At 44.4% G+C, this 24775-nt stretch overlaps 1 protein-coding gene across 1 annotated transcript in view; it reads left to right on the top strand.

Moving 5' to 3' along the window:
• Window positions 1–24775, top strand: part of LOC140208010 (uncharacterized) — a 38446-nt gene that overhangs the window by 5673 nt on the left and 7998 nt on the right. The window contains exons 3-5 of the mRNA XM_072276542.1: window positions 4961–5066; window positions 7586–7681; window positions 16905–17222. Coding sequence (XP_072132643.1) covers window positions 4961–5066; window positions 7586–7681; window positions 16905–17222 — 520 coding nt within the window. The remainder of the gene's footprint in view (window positions 1–4960; window positions 5067–7585; window positions 7682–16904; window positions 17223–24775) is intronic.

Below are 24775 nucleotides of genomic sequence, written 5' to 3'. Positions count from 1 at the left end.
GAGATACCTGTCGATCTCCTCCTTAAGCACCCTCAAAGATCGAGCCTCCACAGCTGTATGTGGCAACGAATTCCACAAATCCACCACCCTCTGGCTAAAAAAAAAAAAAAATCTCTTCATCTCTGTTTTAACTGGATACCCTCTAATTCTAAGACTATGGCCTCTTGTCCTGGACTCACCCACTAAGGAAAACAACCTTTCCACATCTACTTTGTCCAGTCCTTGAGAGTTAAGATGTTTATGTAGTTCCATCATTTTATTTTTCACAATAACGTCGCTCCTTACCTTGTCGCATCACTAAGATAACGACAATATCCGAATTTAAACACGTCAGTCAGCAGAACCAGACTACCACAGATAATCCGAAATATGACTGTGCAGTAATGATATTGGTTATCCAGACCCAATTCAGATTATTTTCGTCTAAATGTATTGAACTGGCAATTCTCGCTGAACTGATCGCAAGTAGAGTACCTGTAAAAAAGTATTCACCCCAGCCCCTCCGCCGTTGGAAACCCCTTGTAGCCATGGGCACTCGCATGGTTGCCAGATATGCCCGCCTTTTGTCGGCTTGTGGAAGAGTTCATGTTCCATCCTACACTGACGTCATTTCCCAGCTTCTCCGTCGCTATATCGACGACTGCATTGGTGCTGCTTCCTGCACGCCTGCGCAGCTCGTTTACTTCATCCACTTCCACCCTGCCCTCAAATTTACCTGGACTATTTCCGACACCACCCGCCTGGATCTCTCTATTTCTATCCCAAGATATAGTTTATCTACTGTTGTCTATTAGAAAACCATCAACGCTCACAGCTACCTGGACTATACTTTCTCCCATCCTGTTGCTTGCAAAAATGCCATCCGCTTCTCTCAATTCCTGTCATCTCCGCCGCTCATGCTCTCAGGATGAGACTTTCATTTCAGAACGAAGACGATGTCTTTCTTCTTTCATGAAATGGGCTTCTCTTCCTCCATCATGAACGCTGTCCTCAACTGTAACTCTTCCATTTCGCGCAGGTCGGCCCTCACACCACCCTACCGCCATCTAGGATAGCGAGCTCTTGTCCTCACCTGCCATCCCAACAGACTCCCCGTGCACAACATAATTCTCCGTAAATTCGGCCACCACAAATGGCAACCCACCAACAAGCACACCTTCCCTCCCCCCTCCCCTCAGTTTGCGTTTTCCACGGGGACCGCTCCCTACGTGGCTCCCTTTTCCATTCTTCCCTCACCACTGATCTCATTCCTGGCTCTTATCCTTGCGAGCTGAACAAGTGCTACACCCACCCCTACACATCCTCTCTCACTGACATGCATGTCCTCAAAACTGTCCTTCCAGGTGAGGGGGCACTTCAACCGTGAGTTTGCTGTGGTCATCTTTTGTATCTGCAGCTCCCGGTGTGGACTCCTGTGTAACGGTGAGACCCGACCTTAATTGCGAGACTGCTTCACCGAGCACCAACGCTCTGTCCATCAGGAAAGGCGGGACCTCCCAGCCGCCACCCCTTAAATTCTACATCCCATTCCCATGCAGACATGTCTGTCCATGGCTTACTCTACTGTCGGGTTGAGACTGACTCATTTTGGTGGTGCAACACCTTACATTCTGCTTGGGTCGCCTCCAACCTGATGGCATGAACATCGAATTCTCGAATGCTCCCCCACTTCACCATCCCTCATTAACCATTTCCCTCCCGAACCTTATCTCCACACCTGCCCCTCACCAACCTGTGGTCCTCCTGCTCATTTTCTTTCTTCTATGGGTTTCTGACCTCTCCTTCTGGATTCCCCTTTTCCACCCTTTATTACTTTCACCACTCACATATCTAGCTCTTTACCGCAACCCTGCCCCCATTCCCCTTTCAGTGGTTCTTCTTCTCCTTCCGCCAACTTCCAAATCTGTCTCATCTTTGGTCTCCAGTCCTGATGAAGAGTCTCCGCCTGATAAGTCGACTATTCACCTTTCCACAGATGCCGAGTTCCTCCAGCATTATGTGTGAGTCTTTTAGTAAGAGAATTCCATGAATATATGTGGGGGGAGGGTAGCGTCTAATGCTAGTTCACATCTTCACTGTTATGCTCTATGTGTTTCATTTAGCAGTTCTGTAAGGGCAACCTGTATTGTTGTCAGCCTGTTGGTTTCGTGTTGAAGATAAGCGATAATGAGGATCGTGGGCCATCCAATTAGGATGCTAGAACTGGAAGAAATCCGGAGCTAAGAGTCATAAGTTCAGTTGAAACTTTTACTTCTGAATTTTCTCCGGAATTAGAATTTTTTCTGCACATTAATGCTACCTTTAAAGTGCATATTCCACACGTCCATATGCAGCATTCCACCAGTCCCTTCTGTGTCCTGTTTGCCAAACGGAACATTATTCTATAATCTGTCGACGTTTTCATCCTTATTGTGAATCCTGAAACATTCGAGAAATAACTGGCATTGATAACTTCTTTCAGGCAATAATTCCCGATTCTGCGAAAAAAAAACACAGAAAATGCAAACATTAGGTAATGATCATCTTGGCACCTTGGTAGGTCAAATATGAAGAGACAGTACATTGGTAAATCCAAGACCCTTAACAGTGTTGATGAGCAGAGGGATCTTGGTATCCAAGTTCAATGTTCACTAGAAGTGACTACACAGATTGATAGGGTGGTTAGGAAGGAAAACGGCATGCTTGCCATATTAGACGAGACATTGCGTTCAAAACTCAGGAAGTTATGTTGCAGCTTTATAAAACACCACTTAGACCACACCTGGAGTATTCATCCAGTCGCCTTATTTTTGGAATGGTGTTGAGGCTTCGGAGAGGTTTACCAGCATTTGACGTGGTTTAGATGGCAGGTGTACAAACTTAGGCTGATTTTTCTGGAGCTGCGCACTTAGAGTAAGACTTGACAGGTTTGTAACATTATGAGAGATATGGGTAGAGGAGACAGACATCTTTTTCCAAGGTTGAAACGCCTAATAGGAGGTGATGTATTTAAGGTCAGAGGGACAAATTTTAATGTAGATGTGGGGCAAGTGTTTTTTTTTCACATGGAGAGTGGTGGACTGTGCTGGCTGCGGTGGTGGCAGAGGCAGATACAATAGGGACTTCTAAGAGACGTTTAGATCGGGACATGAATATTTGGAAAATGTAAGGATATGGACATTGTGTCGGCAAAACGGGTGCGTTTAGTTCGCAACACACACAAAATGCTGGTGGAACCCAGCAGGCCAGGCAGCATCGATAGGAAGAAGCACAGTCGAGGTTTTGGGCCGAGACCGTTCGTCAGGACTGTTTAGTTTAGTTGCCATTTGTTCGGTTCGGCACAAAATTATAGGCCGAAGGAGATGTTCCTGTGCTATTCTGTGTTCTGTATCCCATGTCGAGTGGTTTCGGGGTCACGGAGGCTAAACGAGAGAATGAAAACAACAGGTTAGCTGAAGTCCAGCGAGAGAAATGTGAGAACACCCATTTCTGCAGCAGAAACAGAAACGCCGAGTGTGCTTATATGGTGCCGGACTGAGGTGCAGTGGGCAGTGAGATAGCTCAAAGGTATGGCGTTTTTATTGGAAGAATTATTGTGTATCAGAGTGAAAAGGACGTTAGCAATAACTTGGGCTTTAGTGGAGTCATAGCCAAGTATAGCACAGTAACAGGCTATTTGGATCATGTAGTCCGTGCCAGATTATTTAAACTGCCTACTCCCATTGATCCGCACCAGGATACTAACCCTCAATGTCCTTAACGTTTATGTGCCTATGCAAACTTCTCTTCATGTTGCACTGGGAACCGGTTCCACACTCTCACTACCTCTTGAGAGAAAAGGCTTCCCCTCATATTACCTCAAAAACGTTTCACATTTCACTGTTAACCCATGACCTCCGCCTGTTGTCCCAGGGAGCCGCAGTGGAAAAAAAGGCTGCTTCAGTTACCCCATCTATGCGCCTCAGAATTTTGTACCTCAATCAAATCTCCTCCAAATCCTCTAAATTCCAAGGGGAAGAAATCCTAAGTGATTCATTCTTTCCTTACACCTCATGTCGTCTAATCCCAGCCATATCCCCGTGGGTTTTCACAGTACATTCATATAAGTGGTTTGAAATATGCCGGCACATTTGCAGTTTGTGTGTGAATTGTGCGTTCGGCCAGGATGGAGATCGAATCCGTGATTCTGTGACCCAGGGGAGAGAAAATGGGAAGGGACGGGCGAAAGTTTTAAAAATCTAGATAATGAAAATATGACATGATTGGAAAAAATGCAACAGGTGCGCCAGGCCGGTTATGAGTTGTGAGGACCAGGGCGATAGTGATACCCTCCACCGATCACGTAATTCCGTCACCCGCTCCAATTTTCCTGCAGATCTGTAGCATCTGCGTGGTTGTTTAATGTGTATGTGAAGTTTCATCTTTCATCCGTTCAGACAAGGCACTGAGAACCAGATCTCATTGTTGATAGACAATTGTTTCTGGACTCCATTCCACTGTTGCGGTCTGCTGAGGTGCAGCCAATGTTTCTGTCGAAATTACGCTATTTATGCGAGAATTAATCTTTTGATTTATCTGGTCTTCTCAAAATTGAGTACACCAGTTAAGCGTCTCTCCAGAACTTCTAAGGCAGCAACGCAGGTTGTCTATTATTCCCAAATAATTAGATTATTGCATTAGTTTAAAGAATTTTATTTGTTTTTTTTAGCCGACGTATTTAATTTAAATACTTAATATATATATATACTTACGGAATATTCAGTTGTGTTTTTTTTTTGCTCTATTATAATATCTTGCATTGTACTACTGCTGTAAAGACAACACATTCCATTACATATGCCCGTGATATTAAACTTGTTTCGGATATTGCCTTCAGAGACCCAACACCGGTCACATGATCCCGATAAGCGCCAATCTGCAGCATCTGTTTCCGAGGTCCCACCCCGATGTGTGAGGTGACAGTCACATTGCGCATGCCTAGTTCCGAAATGGCCGGTGGTTTTCTTTCCGTTGTGTATTGAAGCGGACAGCGTCGGGACTCTGGGAACGGATTAGTGTCTGTGGGGAAAAGACATCTATTCCCGTAGGTGAGTATAGAGGCCGGTCCCGACGGCTGTGATTTGGTGCTGGGCAGGGAGACCTTTTAACGTGTTCGAACTGGTGTCCTCGTCCCACTTCCTGGACAGAAACTGCCTGAGGCGATCTGGCGTTGTGGGATCTTCAACTGAAGCGCCTGAGACGAGCCGCCACTCAGCTTCTGGTGCTCTGGCCCTAAGAACGGGATGAGGCGGTGATGCCGGGACGACGCACATTCGTTGTACTTGGGGAACTTTCCGTCCATCATCCGGCACCGGTAGCGGATCCAAAGAGGAGGCTTGTTTCTGTGATATGTTCAGCTGTGACCACAGTTCTCTGCAGTCGTGGCAGAACAGTTGCCTTACCAAGGCTGATGTATCCTAGTGGGATACTCTCTACGGTCCCTTCATAAAATTTGGTGAGGGACAAATGACATATCGTTTGCTCTAGCCTTGTTATTTAGGATATTTTATACGATTGTATGTACTATTAATTCAGTATCAGTATCCCTTCTTCCGGAGGGTTTTCAGTGAATGTCCTTCATTCTCTTCACCAACCTCGTTTCATCGTCTCGTTCCCTGCACGTCTTGTTCATCCTCTGTCCAGACTGTACCCACCCCTCAATGATATGTATCAACCATGTTGTTCAACCTCTGTCCAGTCTGTACCCACTACGTCCATGATATATATCAGCCACCTTTCTTCTAAACTTTATCTTACTTGTGACGTATTTTGCCCAACTGATTTAATTCTTGAATTGTGTTTTGCTTACTCGGCTTTATTGAACACAGCACGAGAGATGGTAAAAAAAAAAAAAAAATTACAATTTTAACTTCAACATTGCAAACTAGTTACAGTGTTAATCATTGTTATGAAACTGGAGGCTTTTACAGTTAAGTCTGTTATTTCCTGTTTCGGTTATTTTTGTGTGAGTCACTTCCTCCTTTGCCAGTGCAACAGCCTGCCAGAACTGCATTCCCATTCTGACATGTCTATCCACGGCCTCCTCTACTGTAAAGATGAAGCCACACTCAGGTTGGAGGAACAACACCTTATATTCCGTCTGGGTAGCCTCCAACCTGATGGCATGAACATCGACTTCTCTAACTTCCGCTAATGCTCCACCTCCCCCTCGTACCCCATCTGTTATTTATTTTTATACACACATTCTTTCTCTCACTCTCCTTTTTCTCCCTCTGTCACTCTGACTGTACCCCTTGCCCATCCTTTGGGTTCCCCCCGCCTTGTCTTTCTTCCCGGACCTCCTGTACCATGATCCTCTCATATCCCCTTTGCCAATCACCTATCCAGTTCTTGGCTCCATCCCTCCCCCTACTGTCTTCTCTTATCATTTTGGATCTCCCCCTCCCCCTCCCACTTTCAAATCTCTTACTCACTCTTCCTTCAGTCAGTCCTGACGAAGGGTCTTGGCCTGAAACGTCGACTGCACCTCTTCCTAGAGATGCTGCCTGGCCTGCTGCGTTCACCAGCAACTTTAATGTGTGTTGCCAGAACTGCAGGGAGTGTTGCACATATTTATCGCTGGTCACTGCCCCTCATTGCGAGATAGTGGCTTCAGGGCTATATGCAACAGATTGATAACGGGGTGGGGAGGATGTTGTGAGCATTGACTGTACCAACCGAATTACCTCTGAGGAGGACAAGTGGAATTGGTAATCCGCAGCTGCAGAAATGAATGATATCGGGGGGGGGGGGAGGTCGTCTAGTGTGGATAAAAGTCAGAAACGTGAAAGAGTAATCACTCTCGATGTAATCTATATCCCCCCCCCCACACTCAACCAAAAAAAAAACCCACTGGAATAATGAGGAGCAGATCAGTCGGCAGGTTTTGGAAAGCTACAAATATCACATAGTCGTCGTCATTGTTTCTGATATTCGTTCTCATCTCCTGATTCATAAATGTGAAAACTGGCAATATATGCTGGGTGTCGGGTAAGGATTTCTGACATACTGTGTAGATGGCCCATCTAGACGATGTTCCATACTGTATCTAGTACAAAATAACGAACCTCGTTTGGTGACAGAACTCTTCGCAGGTTTCCTTTTCGTAGATGGAGACCAAAACTGGGGAAATAGATTTAGGATGAGATGGAAAGATTTAAAAGAAACATAAACAGCAACATTCGTCACATAGGGGTGGCTGATTATGTGCAGTGAGATGCCGCAGGAAGAGGCAGAAGCAGTTTGCACGAGTGCATGGAGGGGTAGGGTGTGGCGGGATATTGGCCCATCACAGGAAATTGGGACCATCGTGGTGGGCATCAACGTCAGCATGGTCTCGTTGGGCCAAAGTGTCAGATTCCATCCGGTATTGCTCTGTGACTATCATTGGGATGCGCTAGATATCACTGGACAGACACACAGACATGATGTGGGAATTAATGGCAACGGGGAAAGCTTGGTCCCTAAGCCAACTGCTGTTCTGATACAGGGGATGGACATACCATCATACTTTGCAAAGTAATCATACTCTGTCTGACTGACTGTCTGCTTGTTGTGTGTAATTCAGAGAATCACCAGCAGGGGGAGGTTCCTGCACCGGGACAAAATTGTAAACAAGAAGAGGAGGATCAAGAATCGTCAGTCAGAGTCAGAATGGACACAGGTATGTTCACTGCGATCTGTATAATTAAACTTTTGTCCTGATGGTGCAAATGTCGCCAAAAAGCCCATTGAAAGAGACTTACACGGGCGCTAAGTGGAAGAGACAGAAATACCATCTAATGGGTTCATCAATCCTATAAACCGGCCTTGAGTACTGGAAAAACAAATAGCAACAGCACAGGAATATAGCACAAGAAATGGTCGAATTACTGTTCTCCCCATGAGGAAAGGGATCATTGTAGATAACTTGCATTTGCTGATGTGTTGCTTCATTAATGAATGGTCGGCCTGAGGGCCAAAGGTGTTTCATGTTCTTCTGTGAAATGTGACAGGACTCTGAAGGATATAAATAAAAGGTGGCTTGCACAAGGAACCGGAGGGCTATCAGGGCAATAAAGTAGGGTTAAATGGAATCCCAGTGCATGGTATATATTTAAACAGGGCAATCTAACAAAGTGCTGAAGGAATTCAGAAAGTTAACCGTATGCATGGAGGGTGAGGAATAATCAATGATTTAGGCCAAGAGTCTCAGTAGACTGATTCTATGCTGGCTTGGCCTCACAAAGCCGAGACAGGGCTGTCAAGGTGTTCGTCTGAATAAAGTCAGATTTAATTGTCAGTCATTCATGAATAGCAATGAATACAGACAAATGCGACATCGGTACTCTGGGGTCAAGGTGAAAAACGTAGTGCCAACAGTCACACAGCAGAAAGCACACATCGCAGAGAACAAGATATCAACCATATAAAGATGTCAGTATGATACAGCCACGAGAGAGAGAGAAAAAAAATAATAGTCCTGACCCGATTCGTGAACGCCACAAAAAAAAAAAAACGTAGACGAGGAGCAAATTATTTCACAGAAACATTACCCTCCAGCTCAGGAAATTGCTCCTCATCTCTGTTAAAAAAAGACGCCCCTATATTCCAAATTGTGCCCTCTGGTCCTAAACTTCCTCATTAAAGGAAATATCCTCTCCATCTCCAGTCTATTTCGGCCTTTCAATATTCGATAGGTTTCAGTGCGATCTCCCCTCGTTCTTCTAAACTCCTTCATAGTATGTACAGGCGTAGGGGTTTCGAACGCTTTCTCCACGTAAGCGTTGATGCTCTGGCAAGAATATACGAACCTCAGCCTTAGACACACCTAATAACATGGTCTTCCATAGCTGCCTGTGACAAGGAATTCCACGGATTCACCACACTTTGGTTAGGAGATTAAAGAGATCTGGTATGCCACTGAAGACTGGAAAATGTCGACAGATACAATGTGGAAAGCATTCCGACTGGTTTCAACACCGTCTAGTATACAGGCTCCAAAGCACAGGATCGACAGAGATTGCAGAGGGTTGTAGACACAATCACTTCTACCACATATCTCACTATCATAGTCATAGCACAAAAACAGGCCCTTTGATCCATATAGTCCACGGCAAACCATGAATCTGCCTACTCCCATCCACCAGCACCTGTAACTCGGAGAGCCCTCCGTATCCTTCCCAACCACGGATTTATTGCATATTCATTTCATATAATTTTTTTTTTTTGGTTGCTTTGCACAGTTTGTTGTCGTTTGCACACTCACTGGTTCTATTACAGTTATTATATAGATTTATTCTATCAGAAGAAAATGAACCTCCAGGCTGTTTATAGTGATGTAAATGTGCAGTGATAATAAACTTAGTTTGGAAGTTGAAGAATCCTTCAATGTGATGCAGCAAGTAACGTTGAGAGAACTTATACCGACCCCCCCCCCCCCGATTCGTCACTCCCTTTGATGTGGCCTATGCTTGAGGTGTCAGATGGTGTCATTGGAAATCTGCTTAGCTACAAAATCATAAGTAGAGCAGGTAAAAGAAACTTGTTACTTTTAAACTCTCTCAATCTCTGCAATATCCATTGTCTACTCGGGGACATATTCTATAGAAGTACCAGGGGTAGTACCAAGGAAGCAGACAAAGGTAGGGCTGTGCATACCAAAAAAGTAGACGAAGAGGAGGCTGTGGATGTTGTCTACATTGACTCTAATAAGGCCTTTGACAAGGTCCCACATGGGAGGTTAGTTCTGAAGGTTCAGACATCAGGTACCCATGGAAAGGTTGTAAACTGGATTCGGAATTGGCTGTGTGGGAGAAGACAGAGAGTGGTATTGGATAATTGCTTCTCAGACTGGAGGCCTGTGACTAGTGCCTCAAGAATCTGTGCTGGGACCATTGTTGTTTGTTGTCTATATGGTTGTGTTGGCGCGTGGCCAAATGGTTAAGGCGTTCGTCTTGTGATCTGAAGGTCGCTAGTAAGAGCCTTGGCTGAGGCAGCGTGTTGTGTCCTTGGGCAAGGATCTTAACCACACATTGCTTTGCGACAACACCGGTGCCAAGCTGCATGGGCCTCAATGCCCTTCCCTTGGACAACATCGGTGCGACTGATAGGGGATACTTGCAGCATACTGCCGGTCTTCCATACAACCTTGCCCAGGCCTGGGCCCTGGAAACCTTCCAAGGCGCAAATCCATGGCCTCACGAGTCTAACGGATGCTTATATTATCAATGAAATAAAAATATGTCAATGATATAGATAATAATGTGGTAAATTGGATCAGCAAGTTTGCTGATGACACTAGGATTGGAGGCCTGTGGACAACTAGGAAGGGGAAGGGAGAACATTAGAGGGAACTTCTTCACTCAGAGAGTGGTGGGAGTGTGGAACGAGCTGCCATCTGACGTGGCAAATATGGGCTCACTCTTAAGTTTAAGAATAAATTGGACAGGTACATGGATGGGTGAGGTCGGAGGGTTATGGACTGGATGCAGGTCAATGGGACTAGCGGAATAATGTTTTGGCACGGACTATAAGGGCCAAATGGCCTGTTTTCTGTGCTGTAGTGTTCTATGGTTCTATAGGTGTTTGATAAGTTCGTGACCTAAGGCAGAAGGAGATGAGTTATACAGCTCTCCTTACATGCACGCACATTTCAACCCTTTGAGTGATTATGCAGGAAGTTTGCATTTCATAACTCATACACACATACAGATCTACACATATATATATGATTACAAAGGGAGATAGCATCAGAAATATCTGAACTTTCACAACGCTTTCGTCTTCATTTCCAGAACAGAGAGGTACAGGGGAAAACAAACAAAAAAAAAACACTTTTATGTTGGACCAAAAAATGCCAATATCACAACAGCTAAATTAATGATTATATGCTCCAGAGAATGCAAAACTGTAGTCGTTCTTTATTCATACTGTTTTTCAAAATGATATTATGCAGAAACAGTCGCAGTTTCCTCGAATGCACGAAGAAAAATCTACTTTGCAGAAATGATGGTGAAGGGGTGTGTGTTGTTGTTAATGCTGATAGGACGATTTAGACCATAAGACCATAAGACAAAGGAGTAGAAGTCGGCCATTCGGCCCATCCAGTTTTCTCCGCCATTTTATCATGAGCTGATCCATTCTCCCATTTAGTCCCACTCCCCCGCCTTCTCACCATAACCTTTGATGCCCTGGCTACTCAGATACCAATCAATCTCTGCCTTAAATACACCCAATGACTTGGCCTCCACTGCTGCCCGTGGCAACAAATTCCATAGATTCACCACCCTCTGACTAAAAAAAATTCTTCGCATTTCTGTTCTGAATGGGCGCCCTTCAATCCTTAAATCATGCCCTCTCGTACTAGACTCCCACATCATGGGAAACAACTTTGCCACATCCACTCTGTCCATGCCTTTCAACATTCAAAATGTTTCTATGAAGTCTCCCCTCATTCTTCTAAACTCCAAGGAATACAGTCCAAGAGCGGACCAACGTTCCTCAATATGTTAATCCTCTCTTTCCCGGAATCTTTCCAGTGAATCTTCTCTGTACCATCTCCAACGTCAGTACATTCTTTCTTAAACAAGGAGACCAAAACTGCCCACAGTACTCCAAGTGAGGTCTCACCAGCACCTTATAGAGCCTCAACATCACATCCCTGCTACTATACTCTATTCCTCTAGAAATGAATGCCAACATTGCATTCGCCTTCTTCACTACTGACTCAAGCTGGAGGTTAACTTTAAGGGTATCCTGTACGAGGACTCCCAAGTCCCGTTGCATCTCAGAACTTTGAATTCATTTCCAATTTAAATAATAGTCTGCCCGTTTACTTTTCTTGCCGTAGTGCATAACCATACACTTTCCAACATCATACTTCATTTGCCACTTCTCTGCCTATTCTCCCAATCTATATAAGTCTTTCTGCAGACTCCCCATTTCCTCAGCACTACCGTCCCCTCCACCTATCTTCTTATCGGCAGCAAACTTAGCCACAAAGCCATCTATTCCATAATCCAAATCGTTGATGTACAATGTAAAAAGAAGCGGCCCCAACACGGACCCCTGTGGAACACCACTGGTAACCGGCAGCCAAACAGCATAGGATCCCTTTATTCTCACTCTCCGTTTCCCGCCAATCAGCCAACGCTCTATCCACGTATGCAACATTCTCGTAATTCCATGGGCTCTTTTCTTGTTAAGTAGCCTCATGTGTGGCACGGTGTCAAACGCCTTCTGAAAATCCAAATATACAACATCCACTGTACCTCCCTTGTCTAGCCTACTGGTAATTTCCTCAAAAAATTGCAATAGGTTTGTCCGGCAGGATTTTCCTTTAATTAATCCATGCTGAGTTCTGCCTATCTTGTCATATGCCTCCAGCTACTCTGTAACCTCATGTTTGACAATCGACTCCAACAACTTCCCAACCACCGACATCAAGCTAACAGGTCTATAATTTCCTTTTTGCTTCCTTGCCCCCTTCTTAAATAGCGGAGTGACATTTGCAATCTTCCAGTCCTCCGGAACCATGCCAGAATCTATCGACTTTTGAAAGATCATCGCTAATGCTTCCGCAATCTCCACAGCTACTTCCTTCAGAACACGCGGGTGAATTCCATCTGGTCCAGGAGATTTATCTACTTTTAGACAATTCAGCTTCCTGAGTACTTTCTCTGTCGTAATTGTGACTGCGCACACTTCTCTTCCCTGCCACCCTTGACTGTCCGGTATACTGCTGATGTCTTCCTCAGTGAAGACTGATGCAAAATATTCGTTCTGTTCCTCTGCCATCTCATTTCTCCCATTACAATTTCTCCAGCATCATTTTCTATCTGCCCTATATCTACTCTCAACTGTCTTTTACTCTTTATATACTTGAAAAAGCTTTTAGTATCCTCTTTGATATTATTTGCTAGCTTCCTTTCATAGTTAATCTTTTTCCCTCTTAATGACCTTCTTGGTTTCCTTTTGTAAGGTTTTAAAAACTTCCAAATCCTCTGTCTTCCCACTAATTTTTGCTTCCTTGTATGCCCTCTCCTTTGCTTTAACTTTGGCTTTGACTTCCCTTGTCAACCACGGTTGCATCCTTTTTCCACTCGAAAATGTCTTCTTTTTTGGAATATACCTGTCTTGCACCTTCCTCATTTCTCGCATAAACTCCAGCCACTGCTGCTCTGCTGTCTTTCCCGCCAGTGTCCCTTTCCAGTCAACTTTAGCCTGTCCCTCTCTCATGCCTCTATAAGTTCCTTTACTCCACTGAAATACCGACACATCAGATTTCGGCTTCTCTTTTTCAAATTTCACAGTGAACTCAATGATGTTATGATCAGTTCCCCCTAACGGTTCCTTCACCTCAATCTCTCTTATCACCCCCGGTTCATTACACAATACCTAATCCAGTACAGCCGATCCCCTAGTGGGATCAACAACAAGCTGTTTTAAAAAGCCATCTCACAGACATTTTACAAATTCTCTCTCTTGAGAGCCAGTCCCGACCTGATGTTCCCAATCCACTCGCATGTTAAAATCCCCCAGAATTATCATAACACTGCCCTTCTGACAAGCCTTTTCTACTTCCAGTTGCAATTTGTAGTCCACATCCCTGCAGCTGTTTGGAGGCCTATAAATAACTGCCATCGGGGTCCTTTTACCCCTGCTATTTCTTAGCTCAACCCATAAAGATTCTGCATCTTCCGATCCTATGTCACCTCTTTCTAATGATTTAATATCATTTCTTACCAATAAAGCCACGCCTCCCCCTCTGCTTATCTTCCTATCCTTCCGATACACCGTTTATCCTTGGACGTTCAGCTCCCAGAGACATGCATCCTTTAGCCACGTCTCAGTGATAGCCACAATATCATACCTGCCAATCTGTAGCTGTACAACAAGATCATCCACCTTGTTCCTTATGCTGTGTGCATTTAAGTACAGCACCTTAAGACCAGTATTTGATACTTTTCGCTTTGATTTCACTGCAACTTTATTGCATTGCAACTCATCCCAATGGCTACAAATTTGCCTCATCACCTGCCTGTCTATCCTGACATCTTTACTGCTCACTATCTTAGATTTATTTCTGTTTTCTCCTTCCTCCGCTCTGTCATTCCGGTTCCCATTCCCCTGCCAAATTAGTTTAAACCCTCCCTAACAGCTCTATTAAACTTTCCCACCAGGATATTGGTCCCCTTCGGGTTCAGGTGTAACCTGTCCATTTTGAACAGGTCATACTTCCCCCAGAAGACATCCCAAGTATCCAAGAATCTGAAGCCCTGCCCCCTACACCAGTCTCTCAGCCACGCATTCATCTGCCTGATCCGACTATTCTTGCCATCGCTAGCACGTGGCACAGGTAGCAATCCCGAGATTACTACCCTGGAGGTCCTGCTTTTCAGTTTCCTTCCAAACTCATGGAAATCTCTCTTCAGGACCTCCTCCTTTGTCCTATCTATGTCATTGGTACCAACATGTACCAAGACAACTGGCTGCTCACCCTCCCCCTTTAGAATATTCAGGACCCGATCCGAGACATCCCGTACCCTGGCACCTGGGAGGCAACACACCACGCGGGTATCTCTATCAGGCTCACAGAATATCCTGTGCGTTCCTCTGAGTATGAAATCACCCACGACCATCGCATTTCTCTTCTCCCTCCTTCTCTCCTGCACAACAGCGCTGGACTCAGTGCCAGGGACCCGGTCACCGTAGGCGTCCCCTGTCAGGTCATCCCCCTCAACAGCATCCAGAACAAGATATCTGTTGCTAAGGGGGACAGCCACAGGCGTGCTCTCCACTGTTCGGGCATTTCCCTTCCCTCTCTTGACATTGACCCAGTTTTCTGACTCCTGTAGCCTAGGGATGACTACCTCCCTGTAGCTCCTGTCTAGCACCTCTTCACTTTGCCTGATAAGCAGTAGGTCATCAAGCTGCGGCTCCAGATCCCTAACACGGTCTCTGAGGAGCTGCATCTCGGTGCACCTGGCGCAGATGTGGCCATCAGGAAGGCTGGAGGTCTCCCAGGATTCCCACATCAGACACCACGAACAAAGCACTAACCCTGCAGGCATGCTATCTAATTCTACAGGAATGAAACAGGAAAATTACGTCTACTCACCCACTTACCTCGCCAAACAGGCCGGGGGGTGGGGGGAGAAAAAAAAGAGTTGGCGCTTGGCTCTCGCCTCTTCCCATTTACCTCCGAAGCCCGTTGAAGCCAAAGCCCTACACTCTGCTCCCACTCACTCAGCTGCCCGCTCCGACAGCTGCCGCTGTACAGGGTGGTCTCCTTTTTAAACTCTCCGCCCGGTCCTGTTGACATCACACGCCTGCGCAGTCTCACCCTTCTTCCACTCGAAGAAGTTTTTTTTCAAACCTGGCTTCCATCAGATTTCAGCTCCCACGACGCTCTGTAGTCCCGATCCAAAAGAGAGCCGTTGGTAGCAACCTGCCTTTATAAACACTCCGCGCAGTCCTGACTTCACGCGCCTGCGCAGTTTCGCCCTTCTTGCACTCGAAGAAGTCTTTAAAAAAAACTTTAGGTGGGGAACACCGTTATTTTGACATGAACCTATAGCATGCTCTATAGACATATATGATGCTGCTGTTCTAATAATAATGTTGGAAAATCGAAGTCGGAAATATAGTTTAAAGTGCACAGGGCTTGGGGAAAATTACACATGAAATCTAGCGAGGTTCGGCCAAACATTCATTGAGAGCTCACGCTAATGGATAGTCATTGATCATGTATAAGAATGTTGGGAGAGATTGATAAGGTAGAGAGTGACAATTCTGACTTACAATTCCTTATTCTAAGATCGAAATCTGGACTTGGGAACCGGCCATCAATAAGACTTGTAAGCATGAGAACATGTGGCTCCCCCGTTTCGTTCCTCCCACGAGACGATGAAGGCTAATCTGACCCAAGTCTCGCATCCTTGCTCCGATACGTATAGCATCCAAGAAGTCCAAACACTCTTTAGTCTCGGCTGGAAACAGTAAATGAGAGCCCCTAGGCGTTCCCCCTCCCCGACCCCAACCAGCACCATATTCAGAGTTCTCTAAGATAGAGAATGTCAAATGTTCACCACCCGCTTTGAGTAGAAACACGTCCATGATTGCATTTTAATTACATGACGACTCACTCAGAACCTTTCCTCCAGTTCTGGATATCCTCGCCCACCAAATCACACCGATTCAGGATCTTACATGAAACTAATAGATCCTAAGCAAAGACAAAAGTGTAGCAGATTTCACGACACATGCCGTCAATAATAATCCTGATTCTGATCCTGAGATGAGAAGGTGCTCAAACACCAGAGGTGCAGATGGGTGGTATAATAGGGTAGAACGAATTGTAAGCGGACTCGGATAACAACATAACCAGGAAAATCAGGGTCTTACATAACAGCGGTACTGTGTGCGTACGGGCACTCTCGCTTGTGTGTGTGTGTGTGTGTGTGTGAGTGTGTGTGTGTGTGTGTGTGTGTGTGTGTGTGTGTGTGTGTGCGCGCGAAAACAAATCGGAGTCGCTGGACGGGGCTCTATCCAACGAGCTCTGCCGCATCTGACGACTGAATCAAATGATGTAGCCCAGATAAGTGCGGTTCTATCTCCGAGTGTAATGGAGGGCAGATGTTGTGCTCTCGATATGGCGCTGCTGCCGTTCCCAGCGCTTGTTCTGTGTTTCTTCATAACTGTTTGTGAGGGCCTCCCGGACGGTTGGTGTTCAGAGAATCAACAGGGCGGTGCGTGGATGCGGGATAGAAGATTAGTTTACAAGAGACGATCTACGTATTGAGCTGGGTATGGTATTTTAAATATCTGTAATTATTGAGCTGCATGCATTTCTCTGGTCTCTGGGCATTTGTTGCTTTAACCTCATACGATATTCTCATCCTCAGGTGAGTCTCAGCGTTTTACCATCGACGTAGAGCACAGTAAAATATCCGCAACCGTCGGGGGAAATGCATCATTTTCAGTGCAGCCGTCGGGGGAGATGTCAAGTGGAAGCTGGACCTTTAACGAGAAAACGGTCTGTCAGTGGATCGATCAACTCGTGTCTATTGATAATTCTTATACATCGCGAGCTGAGCTATCCACCTCCACCGGGTCGCTGCTGCTAAAGACGGTGAACAAGGCAGACAGTGGAGAGTACCAGGTGAACATGGTTCCAACCAGCGGCCCACAAACCTCAGCGACCGTCACTCTCGAAGTCACTGGTAAGTGAGACGTTGGTTTTGGTCGCTCATTTATTGGAGGGCTGTTTTTTTTTAATTTTTTTTCTTTGTTGCATCTTTACCTTCCAACTTACTTTGTTACACAATAAGTCACTGAGATGGTTTATCTTTTGTTGAACGGAAAATGTTAGCCAATACATAGGATAACTTTGCCCTGCATTTAGTATGGAATCTTGCCAGTTAGGCATCGGCTGGATCAAAAAAAATAAGATCTTGGGGGTTTGTGGGTGTGGAAACCGAGGCCGTGTGACCCCAGCCCAGCCTGGCTTTCACATCTAGCATGATTATGCCAGTTTACTTTAAAAATGAACTGCTCTTTGACACAGGACTCATTTCAATTTTTCACTCATTTCCGTTTAGTATTCGAACTGTGTGTGTATGACTGGTTGTGTGTGTGTGTGTGTGTGTGTGTGTGTGTTTGTGTGTGTGTGTTTGTGTGTGTGTGTGTGTGTGTGTGTGTGTGTGTTTGTGTGTATGGCATTGAGCTAATATCGCTTTGTGTGATCTTGAGGGCAGTTTAACCCCGGAATATCAGCTGAAGAACCCCGTGACGCCCCGGAACACACTGACAATAATGTCACCGCTCTGGAACACTGATAAACTCTTTCAAAGTAGACTTATAATGCAGAAGTTCAGAATCAGAAGAGAATCCCGCGTTGAAATATAAAACGATTAATAGAAAAACAGAGGGTGTGAAAAAATGTGTTTATCGGGGGTGAGAAGAATGTGTTTTGGCACCTGATGAAATTATCAATCTGATCAAATGTCTCGTTTGTATTGGCTCATGTGTTTAACTGGAAAGTTGCTCCCGTTGCTGCTGGCAAGGATGGAGTTCAGGTGAAGGATGCCCATTTGCTTTCAGTGCGAAGCAACTTCCAGAAAATCTATTCAACCACGCTAATTGCCCTAAAATATTCTCATGATGCCGCCAGTGCTGTGTAATCTGACCTTTCAGATTCTGCTCAACCATCTCAAATAACCACAGAGGAAATTGTTGCATTTTACTCTGGTGACGAAAAGGACAAATAATGCGTTATGACATAACTCTGAATTTAAAAAGAGAAATTACCAGAAACGTCAGCAAGCTAGGCAGACGTTATGGAGAGATAAATTTAATACAACAGGCGCTCAGATGGATGACATTTCCTTGGATCCCGTTCTGAGAGATCAGTGATGTTCTCAGCAAACCATGGGCTCCGTTCTGCTTTGCATGTGTGCTACCAGATTCTCACGAACGGGAAAATGTACGCCCTGTTTACACAATTTCCCCCTGGGATCAATATGACTATGACTATGTCTATGACTATGACTGTTGCAACTTGACCACATCACTGCATCATCAACTGATCGAGGTAGATTTCATCCAAAGTCTGCTGTGTGACCTAGAAACTATTAATTCTTTAGTTTATGTTAAGAATTGAATGCAGACAACACTATACTTTGACAGATCTGCAGGATAGCTTTTGGGTTGTTAAAGTAAATATTTGCATGCTTTCAGTATACGTTCAGGGTCACTGTTTCAACACGTGTGGAAACACAACGATACCAGTGTTGGTTACCAATACACACTCACCTTCAAATGCTGTCCACACATTTCATTGTTGCTTTCGAGCTAGAATTTGGTTATTGAGTGAGGAGCTTCACACTGTTCAATATTGTGAGCAATGCTTGTCGTAACAAAGTAAGACTTTTAAGCCAGTTTCACTTTCTAACAGCAAAGAAATATACTATAGATTCAAAGAGTCATACAACATGGAAACTCGCCATATGTACTCCACCTGGGACATTTGGACTTTTAATTTGTGTGTGTTTCATTGCGATGTCCTCTCAGTATTTTAAGCTATTGTGACTACACGCCCAAAGGCATCATACATTCCCCACCCTCCTCAGTCCTGGAATTTTTCCTGTGAAGAGTCATCCTTATGTTTTTTTTTCTTTTCCAGTGTGCAGTCCAACTATTACTCTGAGCTGAAAAAAGGCTGAAAATTTGCATCACTTTAAATTGACATTATACAGTATAAAGGACAATTTGAGATGCGCGGTAACAAAGGCTATGTGCGCGGGAATATTTCAGCTACTGTCTGGACGCGCATCTGCACAGCTCAGAGGGAACCCTAGTTGTTAACCTCCTCGGGATCCTCTCCAAACGAGAGATACAATTTCTCACAAGTGGAACACAAAACTGCTCACAGTACTCTAAGTGCTGTCTGACCAATACCAAAACCTCTGCGTTATATCAAATCAAATTTCTAACATATATTCTACTTCAATCGACCTCGTAGACTCCTAAGCAATTTTAATTTGGAATTTACGCACTGGGCCTTTCAGTCTACTATGGTAATTAAGGACAGAGAAATAATGGATGGTAACATAAAGTTGTGACCGCAGGGGATTTTAATTTCCCACATGTCGATTGGGATTCCCATACTGTTAAAGGTCTAGACGGGTTAGAGTTTCTAAAATGTGTTCAGTAAAGTTTTCTAAATTAATATATAGTGGTGCCAACTAGAGTGGATGCAATATTAGATCTCCTATTCGGAAACGAGTTAGGACAGGTGACGGAAGTGGGTGTATGGGGAGCACTTTGGTTCCAGTGATCATAACACCATTAGTTTCAACTTGATAATGGAAAGGATAGATCTGGTCCTCGGGTTGGGGTTCTAAACTGGAAAAAGGCCAAATTTGAAGAAATGAGAAAGGATCTAAAAACCGTGGATTGGCACAGGTTGTTTTCTGGCAAGAATGTAATTCGTAAGTGGGAGGCCTTCAAAGGTGAAATTTTGAGAGTGCAGAGTGTGTATGTTCCTGTCAGGATTAAAGGCAAAGTGAATAGGAATAAAGAACATTGGTTCTCAAGGGATATTGGAACTCTGATAAAGAGGAAGAGAGCGATATATGACATGTATCGGAAGCAGGGAGCAAATAAGGTGCTTGAGGAGTATAACAATGCAGAAAGATACTTAAGGAAGAAATCAGGAGGGCTAAAAGAAGACATGAGGTTGCTTGAGGCAAATCAGAGTGGATAAATCCCCAGGACCTGACAGGGTATACCCTCGGACCTTGAAGGAGACTAGTGTTGAAATTGCAGGGACCCTGGCAGATATATTTAAAATGCCGGTATCTACGGGTGAGGTGCTGGAGGATTGGAGAGTGGCTCATGTGGTTCCGTTATTTAAAAAAGGCTCTAAAAGTAATCCGGGAAATTATAGGCCGGTAAGTTTGTCGTCAGTAGTAGGTAAATTATTGGAAGGAGTACTGAGAGATAGGATCTAAAAGTATTTGGATAGACAGGGACTTATTAGGGAAAGCCACATGGCTTTGTGTGTGGTAGGTCATGCTTAACCAATCTATTAGATTTATTCGAGGAAGTTACCAGGAAAGTGGATGAAGCGAAGGCAGTGGATATTGTCTACATGGACTTCAGTAAGGCCTTTGACCAGGTCCAGCAAGGGAGTTTAGTTAGGAAGATTCAGTCGCTAAGGCAGTAAATTGGATTCGACATTGGCTCAATAGAAGAAGCCAGAGAGTGGTGGTAGAGAATTCCTTCTCTGAGTGGAGGCCTGTGACTAATGGTGTGCCACAGGGATCAGTGCTGGGTCCATTGTTATTTGTCATCTATATCAATGATCTGGATGACAATATGGTAAATTGGATCAGCAAATTTGTTGATGATACAAAGGTTGGAGGTGTAGTGGACAGTGAGGAATTTACCTTGCAGAGGCATTTGGACCAGCTGGAAAAATGGGCGGAAAAATGGCAGATGGCGTTTAATGCAGACAAGTGTGAGGTATTGCACTTTTGAAGGACAAACCAAGGAACAGCATAAATGGTAGGGCACTGAGGAGTGCAGGGGAACAGAGGGATCTGGGAATCCAATTAAAACATTCCTTAAAAGTTGCGTCACAGGTAGATAGGGTCGTAAAGAGAGCCTTTGGCACATTGGCATTTATAAATCAAAGTATTGAGTATAAGAATTGGAATGTTCTGGTGAGGTTGTATAAGGTATTGGTGAGAGCTGATTTGGAGATTTGTGTACAGTTTTGGTCACCAACTTACAGGAAGGATTTTAATAAGGTTGAAAGAGTGCAGAGAAGGTTTACAAGGATGCTGCCAGGACTTGAGAAACTCAGTTACAGAGAAAGGTTGAATAGGTTACGACTTTATTCCCTGGAGCGTAGAAGAATGAGTGGAGATTTCATCGAGGTATATAAAATGATGATGGGTAGAGATAGAGTGAATTGAGAAAGGCTTTTTCCACTGAGGCGAGGTGTGAAAAAATCTGAGGGGATGGGTTAAGGGTGAAGGGGGAAAAGTTTATAGGGAACATTGGGGGTGGGGGCTTCTTCACACAGAGAGTGGTGGGAGTGTGGAATGAGCTGCCAGATGAAGTGGTAAATGAGGGGTCACTTTTAACATTTAAGAAAAACTTACACAGGTACATGGATAAGATGTGTTTGGGGGATATGGTCCAGGTTCAGATCAGTGGGGCTAGTCAGAAAACTTGTTCGGCACAGCCAAGAAGGGCCAAGAAATCTGTTTCTGTGCTGTAATGTTCTATGGTTCTATGGTTAATTAGCAGCCAATTTGCCGTAATTGTTCATTTAAGTCTACAGGGAATAATTTTCCAGGTCGTGTTTGCCAGAGCTCTGGTAACTGAGGAGCAGGTAGAACTGCTCAGTTAAAATAATGGAGAGCTATGTCTGCTCATCTGCGGCAGTAACCGAGGGGCATACTGAGCCCATGCTTGTAAGCAGGATGGTTCAGATCCAGTCTTCACAATGCAACATCATTTGACATCATGACGTATTGTGGAGTGACGCTCCCGAAGTTCTGAGAAGTAGAAATGTTTCTCACAACACAGAGCCCTGAGCAGTACGAATGTAACTTCACGAAGTTGAGGAAGCAAACCCTTCGGTAATAAAATACAGCCACTGGATAAACTAAACGACCTAACCTTGTAGTTTTTGCAGAGCTTCAAAGAACACAACGTTCAGGTGTATAGTCAGAAAGCGCTGGAAACCCTCCGAAGGTCATGCAGCGTCTGTGAAAGGAAAAACAGCGGCTGGCAACCTAATGTAGGACGGAGAGGCGGGAGAACAATAACGGCACACTCAAATGTGAAATGAACTATCACTGGGTAGGGACAGTATTCCTCAAACAATTCCACAGAGAATTTTAGACTTGAATCGTTTCTTGCTACACTGAGGCTACCTGACTGCTGGAGTGTTTACTGGGATTACTGTTTTTTTTTTTTATTATTATTATTATTTAATATTTCCTGCGTCTCCAAAGTTTCCATTCTCTTTTGCTTAAAATTCTGTTAAATCCAAATCAACGGGAGAATGAAACTAAATATTCAGTTAACCCACCCTGATAGACGGAGGACCAGTGATGTGCACTCCCAGCGATATAGCAGCCAGCATAATCGAAACCCCACCCACAATGGACATTTTCTCTTCTCTCTTCTCTCTTCCCCTACCCCTCCCCTCGGACAAACAATACAAAGCGTGAGAGCACGTACCAACAGGCATAAGGTCATAAGATGGAATCTTGCCTTTGCAATCTCCCTTAGCGTTTGACGGTGATGACCTCTTGTGGTAGCTCTTACGCTTTATTCTTCATTGTTCCTCTTTTACCTTATTCTAGCCCAATGTACTGTCTAATGATTTGATCTGTGGAAACAGTATGCAAGAAAAGGCATGCACCATGATACAATGTGACAATAGTAAAGTGTACCATTCTGCAGGACAGGACTCATTACAAGCAGGCCTAGTCAATGGGAAGGGGATTGAGATGTTCACACGACCGGTAGAAAGCATGGACACAAAGGGTTGAGTGGCCCACTTGTATTGGTAAAACGTGGTCTGGAATTTCAAGGACCTCCGAATGATTGTGTCCAGTCGTGTTTCATTATTATTTTTTTTTCTTTTGGCATTACTTTGCTTCAAGCAAGAATTAGAAGAGTGATTTTAATATTGCATTGTACTGTGACTAAATCATTCTCTCTACATGAAACCAGGAATAACAGAATCGGTAACAGAACTAGGTTTAATATAATTGGTATATGTCATGCAATATGCGGTTTTGTGGCAGTACATTGCAATGCAACATTCGAACAATAAGTTAAAATTACAATATGTATATTGAAAAATAAATAATTAGTATAAAACGAGTGGGAAATAGTGAGTAGGTACTATTGTACAATCAGCAATCGGATCAAGCAGCTGGTCCTGAAACGCTGACTGTGTGTCTTCAACCTTCCGTACCTCCTCCATAACGAGAAGATGACTTGGTCTTGATGATGGGGGATCCTAAAGATGGGTGCTGCCTTAAAGTATCAAATTTCTGTGGTGTCCTCGATGACGGGGAGGCTAGTGCCCATGATGGAACAGGCTGAGTTTACAACCGTCAACAGCTTTTTCCGATCCTGTGCAGTGGCCGCTCCTCCTCAATTGCCAAGCAGGGTGCTTGTTATTGCTCCAGACACTAATTCGCAGCTAGATTATGTGACAGACGTCAGCTTACATCTTGCATATCAGACTTAAGGTTGAAGTTGATAGCGCTCAAAAACGATAACAGTATATTCCAATATTTCCAGCAATTTCAGCCGAATTCTATTTGAAATAACCTTTCTTGAAATGGGTGTCTTTTGACATTGCAAATCAAATAAGCCATGCGCTTTTCCGCTACTGTTTATCAATTGACTCAAACCACCAGCAATATCAACTTCTCAAGTAGCCTTTTGACCGTCAAATTATGCAGCAACTTGTCATAACAAAGGCAGGAATGTAGTCATTCAAAGCGGAGCTCGGCTCGTAAATGTATGTGATAGATTGACGGTGGAATTGATCAATTAGAGTTACAGTGTCAGAGAGCAAAACAGCACAAACACAATCCCTTCACTCCAAGCTGACCACAGTGCCCATCCAGCTCGTTCCTGTTTCATGTGTTCAGCCCGTGCACCTCCAAACACATCCTTAATCCAGGTGTTTCTTAAATGATACGATTGTACCTTCCTTAGTCATTTCTTCTGGCACCTGGTTCTATGTACTCACTACCCTGTGTCGAGTGTTTTTCACATCATTCTCCTCTTACCCTAGACACCTGTCCCTTGTTGTGGACTACCTGAACCTCGGTAAAAAGACCTTTACCACGCACATTTTCTGTGACGTTCGGAACCTTCAACACCATTACCTCCAACCCGGGTCTTCGTGTCCTGCCAACATCCTTGTATTTATTTCTGGAGTACTCCTTCCAGATTAACTACGTCGTACTAGCAGAGGGTGACCATATGAAACGTCTTTCCTCCTGTTACCTGTGTTTCTATGCAATCCACTGTGCAGAAATCCACACTAGTTAAGAGTGGGGGGTGGACATTGTGTGGAAGATATTGACTTTATTCGGTCCGCAAGTGTGAATGAGAGGCCAATTAATTCGCAACACAAGTAGAAAGGCACACATTATCCTTGCCTTCATCGGTCAGGGTTTTCAGTTTAAAGGTTGGGATGTAATGATGCAGTGTTCAGAACTTTGGA

Source organism: Mobula birostris, chromosome 13, assembly GCF_030028105.1.
Source record: "Mobula birostris isolate sMobBir1 chromosome 13, sMobBir1.hap1, whole genome shotgun sequence".
Classification (NCBI taxonomy): Eukaryota; Metazoa; Chordata; class Chondrichthyes; order Myliobatiformes; family Myliobatidae; genus Mobula; species Mobula birostris.
This window is presented reverse-complemented; position numbering and strand designations above follow the sequence as displayed.